The sequence below is a fragment of the Morone saxatilis genome, unplaced genomic scaffold, assembly GCF_004916995.1.
Source record: "Morone saxatilis isolate NCDOM2014 unplaced genomic scaffold, NCSU_SB_2.0 Contig23, whole genome shotgun sequence".
Taxonomy (NCBI): Eukaryota; Metazoa; Chordata; class Actinopteri; family Moronidae; genus Morone; species Morone saxatilis.
This window is the reverse complement of record NW_023339796.1, coordinates 5,269,340-5,282,751: the sequence shown is the minus strand read 5'-3', so window position 1 is coordinate 5,282,751 and position 13,412 is coordinate 5,269,340. Positions and strand designations below refer to the sequence as shown.

General features: G+C 36.8%; 1 protein-coding gene across 1 annotated transcript in view; it reads right to left on the bottom strand.

The window, feature by feature from the left end:
• ak5 (adenylate kinase 5) overlaps nucleotides 1-13,412 on the bottom strand; it is a gene marked incomplete in the record, with an annotated part of 77,585 nt that overhangs the window by 8,109 nt on the left and 56,064 nt on the right. Inside the window, 1 exon segment of the mRNA XM_035670036.1 lies at nucleotides 4,075-4,238. Within this exon segment, the coding sequence (XP_035525929.1) occupies nucleotides 4,075-4,238 (164 nt within the window).

Sequence of the window (13,412 nt, the reverse complement as noted above, 5' to 3'; positions counted from 1 at the left end):
ACTTGGCAGCCCATCACTCCACCATCTCTCTCTCCCTGTTGCATGTCCACAAGTGAATGAAGTGTGTATTTCAGTGTGTTAAATGTAAAATAAAAAAAATGCAAAGAACAATTTCCCCAATAGGGGATTAATAAAGTATATATTCTTCTTCTAAAACTTATTATCATATTACAATCTAACAAAATATATATAGAACAGAAATGTAGAGGTATACATATATATATATATATATATATATATGTATACATATATCAGTTTATTGACTGATGACTCAGACACTCTGAGGGAGGAGTTAAAGAGTTTTATGGATATGTTTCTGCATAATATGTGAACTTGAGAAGTCGTGTACCAGACTTTTCTTAAATCTGGAGAACAAGCTTTTTAGGTCAGGGCACCTCTTCAGTAGTAAAGTACTACATTATTATCTTGTCACACATTTTTATCTTTATCAGAAAATTGCAGCTTCTGTGATTTACATATTGCACTTACTGTGTTTTCGATAATATTTCGATTAACTGTGCAGCACTGCTAAAGCCTACAATCGCTTTTTTATCTTTAATTTCACATTAAAGGCTCCTTATAGCAGTCTTTTATATCTCTCTCTCTCTCTCTCTCCACTGACACACGTAAAATTTACCAGTTGATGGATTTAAACTTTCTGTCCTCTATTGACAACCAGACAATCTAACAGTTGCTGCAGGTTAAAATGAAGCAGGTCATCCATTGAACCCCTGTTTTGTGTCATTCTGTACTGTTCTCTGTCTGCCAGCTGCAGATTTTAAGTCTTCTTTTGGGTAATTTTGTTCACACTCACTGGTTTTCTTTCAACACTGTAGTTCGATCAATAGAAGCAGTCTCGCAACTTGAAGATTGCCTGCTCCTGAGATCAGCTCAGAAAAAGTGTGCAGAGAAAGTACATGAGTAACAACCACTGTCAGAGTGGCCCTGCAAATGCATTAAATCATCTGACTTTTATTTACCTTTTGCTGCAGACTACCTTCATATTGTCACGATAGAGAGGAGTAAGAAACCCAGCAGCAGGAGGCTCTAGTGGAGGAATACATCACAAATTTTGTTTTTCTTTTGGGCTCCAGGATGACGTTTTGTTTTTAGTTTTCGTAGCAGAAATGTGTTTACATCAGCACAATGTTTGCTCAGATTGGGTGGGAGTGTCTAATATTTTACATGGACGGTTTTACAAGTCTCTGTGTGTTTTGAGGCTAGAAATCTCAGTGTGTGCGTGGACATATTCATTGAGTCACTGCTGTTGAACAACCTCATCATTCCCCTGCAAATATACGAAGAAATATCATTATATTAAATCATTATTGATCAATCGTCAGTTTAAATTAATCACTTAACGTTTTAAGTCTGTAAAAAGGTCAGAGAGCTGCAACAATTTCTTTGATTTATACATAAGTCGATCAAAACATAATCTGCAATTATTTTGAAATTTAAATCTTTAGCTTTTGAACTGTTTGTTTGATGAAAAGTATTCATTTATAGATGTAATTTTTCTATATTTCCATATATTTTAGAGGCAAAATGATAAATCAAGCAGATAAATCAATAGTGAAAAAATAATCTATAGTTGTAGCCTTAAAATGGTGATAAATGCCCACCACAGTATCTAGATATAGATCTGAAAATCGCTTGTTTAGTCTGACCAACAGTAAAACATTAATAATTATTGAAAAGCAGCAACACTGATTATGATTATGGACAGCATCACTGTTCATAATCTCTGCAGTCGTGATGAGAGATGCAAATGCTGAAAATGAGGCCAGGAAGCTAAATATTTCTCACCTCAACCTGCCACAGTGCATTTATAATGTGATTTAAGTCCCCTTTGGAAGCTATTAATATTTCACTGGAAGGTGGGATATTTGTGTGCTCCTTGAATTTCCCTCGGGATAAATAAAGTATCTATCTATCTTCGTAATTTGCAGGAGGAAACAGAACAGAGCTGATGAACTATATGATCTTTGTTACCAGCTCGCTTATCAAATGATTTAATACTATTATTATTAATATTAAAGCCTATATGTAACTATGGTCCACACACATTATTATTTGTACATGGCAATAAAAAAAAACAGGTGAGACAGGAAATAGGATAGACGCGGTTGTAAGCAATAACCTGCGGGAGCTAGCGTGGCTAGGTCGTTGGGCTGATATCGGCCGGTACACAGACAATACATCAATTTATTGCTGGTTTTGGTCTTTTTAACTTTTTCATTTGTTGACAAGAAAAATATATATATCACCAGACTTACTTACAACTATAATGTTGTTCATCTTCTGCCATTTAAGGGTCAGTGTGTGGGATTTAGTGACATCTAGTGGCCAAGTTGCACATTTGAATACAGCTAATTCATAAAGGAGGACCTTGCTCCCTCTGTAGAACGGCTTGCTTTAAGGTAACGGAAACACAACGATTTTTATTTTCAGGTTATTATATATGAATATTATAGTCCCTTTCTGCCATTATATCCTTCTAAATGTTACACACTGGACCTGCTACATGCTTCGACTCTACTACATTTAAGAGGGAAACATTGTACTCCACCAGGTTTATCTGACAGTTTAAGATTTCACAAACAAAAGATATAATAGTAATAGTAACATATGATACTGTGCTATGGATTAAACTATCCAATAGTATACAACGTAGTTGAAATGTGCTCCACCTCCAACAGCTGTAACATTAAAATGCTGCTTACATAATGAAGCGTCAGTAATGTAAAACAGACATGGTCTGTAGAGGATCTTTAACAATGAATGACTCCCTCAGTTCTGTGTGGATATTATTATTATTATTATTATTATATGTTAAGTAAATATTTCACTCATGTTAACTGCAATATTATAGAGAATTCATTTCATGATAGAGGATTGCCATTATAAAAGTAGTGTCAGTTTCCACTATATTATGAGCTTGTAACCATAACCACAGTGAATTTTAATGATCTTCAATGTTCCCCCAAATACATTGCCCATAAACAACATGTTGGTTAAAGTTAAAGGTTAAAATGTTTACTTCTCCTCAGAATATGTGTGTTCCTCTGAGAGTGTTTGTAGTTGTAGATAATTTATCTGGTTTACACACTCTGTCACTGAATTGCTGTAGCTGGTTCCAGTATAGGCTCAGGCAGCCTCCGTCTGGTAAAGTGTGTGTAGAAATGTGCAATCTCTATGAAAGCCATTTTGAGCACTTTTGACTGTATAATATTTCAGCCGCAGGCCTCCCTCTTCTATTTATTTCATTAGACCGTTGGCAGGAAAACGCGTTATGTAGCATATCAGTATTACATTTTTCAGTAAGCACGGAGGGATTTGACAGTCTGCATTCTCTAACTGAACTCCATCTTCAGCTGTCTGTCTTTATGAAATAATAATTTGTAAGATCTTGTTTTTGAAGTTATTATTTTGTTGGCTCAGTCTACTGCACAATGCTGTCATGTTTCCTCAAGATCAGCTGTCAATCAAACGGCGTGGGAGGTTCTGTGACATCTTTATTCTGTTGTTTTATGTTCAACCAATTTGCAAACGCTGCTTGTACTTAATATCCTGTCCTTGTATACTTTGCATTTGAAAGTATTGTGTTTTTCTGGCAAAAAGTCAAAGATACATGGATGTATACACACAAATTTTGAAGGAGCATTTTGGCAATAAACACCTGAGTCACAGTCAATCACAGAGCTTAAAATTCATATTGTGTGCTTCTAAAGATGACGGTTTTGACAAAACTGACAATGCAGTGTGCAATTAAAATGGTTTTCTTATGAATTCTGGGTCAATTTTGAATGAATTCAGCAACTATGGTGTAATGTTTTGTTCTCAAAGTGTTTTAACTCGATGTCGCTCTGATTTGCCTCTTTTTAACTGTCTTTATTCCCATAGCGACTGCGACCAAACCATGTGTTTAGGATTTAGAGCCATTTTCAACGCCTAACTGACAGAAAAGTTGAAATAGGTAAAACTTGTGACCATAACATAAACTTTTTGGAGATTCCTGTGTTTATAATATTCGCTCGTATTCCTTGATAGCAGCAGTGAATGTACCACACTGACCTCGGGCAGCTGCTCTCCTCTCTCCAGGATGTCCCGCAGGTGACGCGCTCTGACACTGTTAGACTGCAGCTCGGCACACAGCAGGTCACCCGGGGTGATGCGTCGCAGGCCGAACCTCTCCTCCATCCGCTCACACTGCAGAGATTTCCCTGAGCCTGGACCACCTGAGAACAGCCCCCCCCACACACACACAGATAGACAAGGAGGGGTCAGTCCATCCTCGCAGACAGGTAATCACTGAGACAGAATACAAAGTGAAGCGACGATGGCAAGGAGAGAAATTGAAAGGTGAAAGAAGAGCATGAAAGAAGGAGGCAACAGGAAATAGAGGGTGTGTGTGTGTGTGTTTGTGTGTTTGTGTCACTGATTCATTGCTGGGGGCTGAGAGGCAGCTTATCACAGATGAGGATATCACACACACTGGTAGTGTATACTTGTGAGGTCCTCTCATTGACATGATACTTTCTCTAGCATCTAACCTCAACCCTAATCAGTGGTGACTTCACTGTACTTCAGTACAAATTGGCACTACAGTTATTTTACAGCTTTAGTTACAATTTACTTTACAAATTAAGATTTTACAAACAGAATAAGAAAATTAGATTAGACTAAACGACAGTGAATACAATGAGAGCAGAAATGATTAGTTGATTAATTGATAGAAAGTTGGCGTAAATTGGTTCCAATTACTACTAATTATGACATCATTTCTGGAGAATGCAGAAAATAATCAGCAAATTAATCCATAATGAAAATAATCATTAGTTGCAGCCTTAAATAAAATAGTTTAAAAGTAGTTATGTTTTCCCCATATTCAACAGTTATAGCATCTCCCTGCGCTGAAAACACTTGATTTCAACAACACATGATGGGATACAAAGTAGATATTTTCAAGCATAATCTGGATAAGATTTAGTGGCATCTAGTGGTGTAGTTGCAGATTTCAACCCCCTTTCCTCACCCTCCCGTACCAAGCATGCAACTACCAAACTCTCTTAAAATACGAAAGGCCCTATCTGGAGCCAGTGTTTGGTTTGTCCCTTCTGGGATACTGGAAAACAAGACAAACAACAATGCTTATTTTTAGATGATTATACACTAATGAAAACATTCCCCAACATGTTACACAACAGACCTTTTTTAATTCATTAATCAATAATAAATATAATTGTTTGTTGCAGCTCTAGAACATACAATAACTTAACATAACCCTAACCTAAATCTTAATCCAGTCTTTAGACTTAGAAGTAAAAGAGCAGGCAGCGAAGAACACAGAAGAAAAACACAGTTTTACTAGTCAAACAACATTTATTAATTAAATTTCCATCTAAAATATTAAAAAATATTTCAGCCGTCTCAGCAGTCGTCTATCTGCTGTCACTGCTGTGCTGTGAGGCCTGTAGGTCTTTTATCGTAGGTTTAATGTATTACGTGACCATGAAGCTTTGTGAAGCATCAGGAGGAAGTGGTGATTTATCATAACCAGCCTTCAGCCCAGTAATAAAAACTCAGGATGTGCTTCACATTCATCAGCATTCACCTCGAGTGCTCAGAAACTATCGTCCTCATGCGCACGGACAGATATGAGTGGGGCTCGGTCCGCCCAGGGACAACCGTGACCGTCAGAAAAGGTCCTTAAGACATTGAGGAACGGTTATGGATTAATTCATTGTACATTCGGCACATATTCACTGACTTCATATATTTCCCCAGCCTCAAAATGCGTCCCTCCGTCCATGCCTGCTCGTTAGAAGTATTCCTCTGCTGCTTGACACCTCTGCCAGGAGGTAAAATAATGACCCACTAGGGCTGAAGCAAAAGCCCCAAGCTGCTTGTTAGTGGAGTGAGTCGGGTCAAATTCTGCTGTGTAAACTAGCTCTGTGGTATAGTTTTCTCGCTCTGAGACCATTTGAAATTTAGATGAACTGGCCTTGAGAGTATTTAAACATAGAGTATTTGAAAGTTTTCTGTGCTGTTTTATACTATATTAAATGTTAAATGCATTAAATGAATTTACTTATTTACCATATACACAGGATTTTTTTGTGTGCTCATGAAATGTTTTCAATTTGACTTAAACCTTAAATAACTAATTTATTTTGTCCACTTGCGTGGTGTTGTGAACTAAACACTGACATTTCATCACATTTTAAAGTTGATAAAGCAAACATGTTGCCAAACACTTGATTATTTACACATCCAACACTGGCCAGTCTCTTTTTTTTTAACTTTTGGTCTCCAGTAACTGGAAAGAAATCTGGCTTTTTAGTTGCTAAATGCTTCACTATGTTCACAGCTAGTTGCTAAGGGGAGCTGCAGATTCAGGTGATAATCCTCCGTAGGTTCAACACCCCTTTCACATGAATAATTTTGCATGATTTAATCAGAACACATCTGACAAACTATCTGTTTGGGCTGAAATTAAGCAGACATATAGGTAACAGTGTGCCTTTTTGACTTTTGACCAAACTTCAATATTTTACTGTCAGATCTCAGTGCAGTATTTGATACGGTTAATCATGGTCTGTTATGATGCTGTCTTCATTGTTAGATAATAAGCATCTACGCTAATTTGTGGCATGGTTTCATTCTGATTTGTTCATCAGAACTCATTGTGTACTTCATTATAATAATAAGATCAATCTTCCACAGTTATGTCTGGTGTACCTCAAGGGTCTATCCTGGGTCTCCTTCTCTTCTATAATGTTACTATTAGGTGAAATAATTCCTAATTATCGGCTCCATTTTCATTGCTATGCTGATTATGTGCAAATCCAATCCTTTAAATCCCTTTTAAGTCACTCAAATCTTCACACTTGCCTGTCTAAAATTAAATGCTTTATTATTGAAACTAAATGTCTTAATGCTATTGTTAAACATGAATGAAATCAAAATGCTCATTGTTGGACCATCCAAAATTCATACATTTATTTAAAAATGCCCATGGATCTTGGTGTCATATTTCATGTCACTTGAATCCCAGATTCAAACCTGAATATGAAACCTGGACAAAAAAGAAAAATCTAAAACTACAGCTTTACAAGTCAGACCATTTGTCGAGCATTAGGTGTGAGCGTTAGCAGGAGTTCGCACTCTGTTCACCTTCTAGTTTCTCTACTGATGTTCAGGTAGGTGGAGGTTAAGATATGAGAAACCCAAATACTCCTGCCATGTGTGAACAGCTCTGTCACAGCGATGTCCTCGATAAGAGCCAAAGTGACAGATGGATTGTATTAGATGGAGATGGAGCAGGAAATAACCCAAAGAGGGCAGAGGACCATGTAGAGGAAAATAATCTCTCTAGTAATTTCATTTTTGAATTCCATTCCTGCTACATAAATCTTTTCAAAACCTCAAAGCTACAGCAGGTAATACTTTTTATGTAAAAAAAATCTATGAAATGACAAATGGGTTGCAGACGAGACAAGCTCCTGGCCTCCAATGATTTAGATGCTTCAGTTATTGTCACCTGTTTCCGATGTTGCTGATGATCACTGGCAGCAAAATCAAAACTAAAAGGAAAATGCAAAAATGTTCTCTCGAGCAGCAGCGAGTCAGGGCTGCATTGATCGAGTGCTGGATTCCCAGGATATGATTGAATCTGTAATGATGAGCTGTTTTCTTTCCGCTGTCGCCATCCACTAGAAGAGAGTGAGGACTTTGGAGGGTGTTCTTTACCGATGTCAAAAAAATATATTTTTGAGTGATAAACTCATAAAGTGATTAAGTAAGATAGTAATGTCTGGACATCAGACCCATAAATGTGGAGTAAAGTTTGCTATTACTACTAGTGAAACAACAAATGATGATCTTTATTGTTCATTTTTATTTGTTTAACTGAATAATTGTCTATAAAATGTCAAAAAAAGAAAAAGGAAAAAAGGAGTCTCTTTTTTTTGCCAGAAAACACAGCCTGTGTATCCAAGACCTGACATATATTGTGCCTTCCCAAAAACTATTCAAACACATCAATGAGCCACACTGTTGCACTGGAGTACATATATACGCATATATAGAGTTCAGAATGTGTGTTAATTCACAGCTGAAAATAGTTCCTAATAAATTGTCTATAAACTCCTGTTTGAGTAATATTTACCACTGCAGCCCGACTGATTGCACACAGTGATGGTGCACATGTTGTCCCATATGTGTCGTTATGAAAACAGATTTTTTCCCTGGTATAAAATGCAAAAAAAGATGCTTGTGGTAAAACACTGGAGTCCCTGCAAAGTTTTATCCAGCAGGGTGCGCTATGATTTTCAATACTATGGTGAACAGCAGAGAGTAAGAGAAAAGAAGCAGCTTTCAGTCAACGTCAACTAGAATTGATTTACAATGTACATGTATTTAAAAATATTTAACTGAAATATTCTTTAATAAAGTTATTTGTTTAAGACCTTTGCATAGTTATATTGGTGCAAGATACACAGAAAAAAAGAAAAAATCGCTACATTGGCCGCCATATCAGTAATTTGTGGACATTTCCCTCTAAAATTAGTATCGGTATCATCTTAAAAAATCCCATGTTTGGTCGGGCTTCATTTACTACAAACTACATCGTCCTGCTGTTTTGTGAAATTACTGAGCCTTTTAAAAAAAAGTACTGAGAGAAAGACTAATTAATTGCTGGTTATGGTCTTTTTAATGGGAAATATTGACAATCAGGAAAATAAAGATTAATACAGAACATAAGTCAAACTGATTTTACCTCTTACACCTACAACGGTTCTTTTCAGTATTTACTGTAAATGTAGGCCTAAGTCCGATAACAAGGGTAAAAAATGGTAATTTTCTGCAGGGAGTGAAATAGAAATGCGGAACACTGAAGAGAGAGAGCGCAGTGGGATGAGAACATGAAGGATAGAAGATGGGAACAGGGAGAAAAGAAAAAAGGCTGAAAGCACAGACACCAGTGAAACCTCACATTAGCATTTCCCTCAGGCGCCATCACCTCCTTTTTTCTGAAGCACCGCTGCAGAACAAGGCTTCATCTTTTCCACTAGTTATTATAGTCAGGGAGGAACTGGATGGGTAAACCCACATAGAGTGAAACCACCTAAAAACTTTTCTCATCCAACTTTTAATTACAGCAGTTTTGAGAACATAAATTAATGTATAATATTTTCTACCTGAGCAGATACAAATTTTAATAAGAGATTGCAACAAGAGCTCATAATGTTCTTGTGATTAAACTGGTTATAATTCTACCTCTATGTGCTGTTCAGCTGATGCACAAAGTGGCAGATAGGGGAAGTTTAGCAAATAGAGCACCACATTTTACTTTAATATCCAGTATCATGAACTTAAATACTTCTAAAATAATACTACTCATACTAATAATATGATAATACTATACATACTCATGACCTCATTTAACAAAACAATGGAGCAACCAGTAGAATAGGTCTTAATTCGAGGGCATTTTTATAGATTTTCAGTATTGGTGGAACTTCTTTTCAACAATATGTACAAATTACTTTATAATTCAACTCCAATTTGAGTATTAATCTACTTTAACGTATGAAACCTTTCACCATCACTCCAGAGCTCCTATGAACCTTTCCCCCATATTACTACTTAATACCTCGAAGACACCCTGATACTCGCCACCATCAGCATTTTAGAGGGCAGGTAGATAGGCAGCAATTGACTCTGAGCCCTAGATAAAAGAGCAGAGTCTGACAGATCAGCAGCAGTGGAGCAGGTTTGTGACAGCAAGAGATGGGAGTTGACGACGGGACATTAACTTTTCATATTAGCTGTGTCAGGGAGTCTTGAGACTGCGCTGTCAAAGTCAGCACTAGGTCTGACATGGCTGGAAAGAAAAACCCTGTCCTATGAGACAACTCAAACATGATCACACAGGTGGGATTCACGTTATCTGGTGCACCTCCCTCAATACACAAAGTACTTTCTCTCCTAAATAGCCACAAAGTCACTTTTCTACTTTTTCTCTTCATAATTTAGTTGTTGCAGTTGTTCCTTGTTATGAAACACTTTGTAACTTGGGTTTTCAAAGCGCTCTTGAAAATTTGAAAATGCTATAAATAAAGCACAATTGAGCAGTTCACACATTATAACACATGGATGCTTGGATTTAAGCAGCTGGGAACGTTCAAGAGCCAGCATTTAGGAAACAGAGTCCATTTTGTGAATTTGATTCATTATTCTGTCCAGTTTTCCTCAAACTGTGCAGTCGCAGAGCTGTGTTAACAAAAAGATTTGCTGATTACCCTTTTAACAAGGGGTGGTCCGATTAAATTAAGTGAAATTTATGATTATTTCACCCCTTTTTCAAGGATTTCTTGTTGTCCTTGTTGGGCTGAAGTTAGGGACACGCCATTTTTAAAGCTGATCAAATGACTATGTGAAAGAATCCACAGAAAGTCATAACCCAATTCTGCAGCTTAAATTTTTAATGCTACTTTAATGTTTTGGTTCAGTCTCACTGCTCTCACCAGCCTCATTTTCAGCTGCAGCTGTCAGAAAAAAGAAATTCTCTAAAAACCTACTATATGCAACTTGAGCAGACAGACAGTCAGTGAGAAGCTAGTGAACATAGTGGAGTATTTCAGCAAACAGAGCCAGATATTTTCCAGAGCTAAAAGAAGAGTGAATACTAGACTTACTGACAGACTGACAGAAAAATGCTTTCAATTGAATGCAAATGTTGCTCTGTGACTGCTGAATATATAAATAAGCTGATAAGATGGGAAAAGTTGTGCTTGTTACACTGCCCCCAAGTGGCCAAAAAAGAATGATTTATTCCTGCTTAAACATACAGCCGAGCTACTACAATTAAAAACAACCAAGATCTAAAAAGTAAATCATACAATGTGTAGTCAATTTATGACAGCTTCTGGCAGACAACCACAGCACTGATGCATGCAGAAAGGGGATATGACCCCATTGACAGGCGACCGGTGAAACGCTTCACCAAAAATAAAATGACAGATTTCTTTGAGTCTGAACATTGTTGAAACATTTGAGATAATATAAGTACACAACTAAACAACATATATAACATGAGTCTAGTGTTTATAGTCATTTTAATGTGTAACTGTTACATAGTCTATCTGTAAGATTTCACTTGTGTTCTACCTGGAAAGTTTTTTTGACAGATTTTTCTTTTAAAAAATGACCTCAATAACTAAAAAGATTCAAATCTATTGTTAAATAAAATTTTAATATTCATGTAACTTTGTGTATTGCTGCCAATCTGTGAGTTGTTTCATGTATAGCTACTAGCAACCTGCAAGAACAAGGTATAAAAGAAATCTGAGGGTGATGTCTCAAGCTAACAACTACAGTACTCATAGTCACAGTCAAAAGCAGGTAAAAAAATTATGCTGTGTTCAACTCTTATCAGCTAAGAAGACTTGCATTGATTCATCAGTGATAATCTAATAATGTAAAATATAATAATAAGTACCTATTATACTGTAATACTACCTTACTTTTACTATATGACTTTTACTCGTAATGGGGTACATGTACATGTTGGTACTAGTCTACTTCATCTACCACTGTGTAATTGACGTCTTCCTGCAGTTATCTGCTCCTGCTCTAGCTCAACATCTGTCTCTCCAATATTCAGACAACCTGTTAATACAGATCAGTGGGGATTTGTCATGTTGCTTTTAACACTAATACACATAACCACATCGGTGTGAAAGAGAGCACTGATTCAATAATCTTTTAATGGCCATATCTTTTAGTATTTTTCCATGGTAGGGAAGTAAACGGTGGTTAATGGAGACTCTGTGTGTCCCAGATCTCTCGTTAACCTTCATCTCTCTGTCCTGTCTTCAATTAGCAGATGGAGCCACGCTGCCTCACCATACTGTTGCAGCATACTAATTGATCACAGAACACACCACATTCTGCCTCCAGAGGTTGGACGTAAATCAAGCTGCACCTGAGCACAATTTAGAAGCACCGGGGTTTTAAATATAGAAATCATTTGTGTATTTACTTTTTTTTTTTTCCATATATTTTTCGGGGCTTTTATTGCTTTTAATCAGTAGTGGCAGCTGTAGAGTGACAGGAAAGGGGGAGAGAAAGAGGGGTTGACATGCAGTAAAGAACCACAGGTTGGACTCAAAACCTCTGCCTGCTGCAGCAAGGACTCGGCCTTGGAACATGGGGTGCCAGCTCTACCAGGTGAGCTACCAGGGCGCCCTACTTGTGCACTACTTACATAAAATACGGTTGTTCTTATATTTCTAAATTGAAGTGCTCCAATTCACTAATCAAATCACTAATCAAGTCTTCATAATAAAAAAAATAAAAGTCTTCAGAAAAGGCCCGTCAAAATCACCTAGAGTATAAGATAAGACATTTAAGTTTCGTTTTGTCTGATTAACAGTCCAAAACCCCAAAGATATTCAATCCACAATGACATAAAACAGTGAAAATATCAACCATGGTCACGACTAAATGTCACCTTTAGAGGATTTCTGATGAACGGCCTTGTTTCAGCTTGATGACACAATTTTATTTTAAATATCAGAGATTTAGAGCCTCTTCCCAACCTCTGCAGGAACATTTTGTCCTTCAACTGATCCGAGAACAGAAAAAAAGCCCCACACTGACAAAAGAGTGTCATTATATGCAAATCACTTAAAGGTTGCTGAAAACCAACATTACATAAAAAAAGTAACACCTGCACACTGACGATTTATTTTAAAGAGGCTGCATTTAGACCTCACATATATAGTATATTTACACCAATAAACTGTTTTGAAACGGGGTTAAAACCATCAAACCTGCCAAAAATAATAAACATCTCTTAACATATAATCTTTAAAATAACAGTAGATGATGGTAATTGTAGTAAATATACCCATTAGTAGTAGTAAAGGATAAAAAAACATACAGTGCTTAAGAAAATTTTCACCATAAAATCTAAAAATTTTAATACAATGTAGTCAGACTCAGCTATAAATACTGTTCTTTTGCAAGTGAACTTTATTAACAGTACACAAGTAGTTGAAGTGTGTATCACTCACTGTATGCGCTACTGTTATTCTCTTCATATCATAATCGATGTGTTGTTTTCTAGTGATGAACGGTGTTGAACTGAGCTGTGGAATTGTACAAGCAAAGTTTTATACTGCAATTCTTTCTAATTTCTTCATTAAGTTTCCTTCTGTCAACTGAAATGAGAGAGACCCTTTGAGAACAGACATCTGTGGTTTCCCCTCCGGCGACGCTCCTGAATGCAACTTTTTCATCAGCCTGAGCTTAGTTCTTTTGAAACATGCAGAGAAATGTGCAGCCGATCAACTGAACGATACTATTTTGTCTCTTTCTGCTATTTTCTGTGTGTGTGTGTG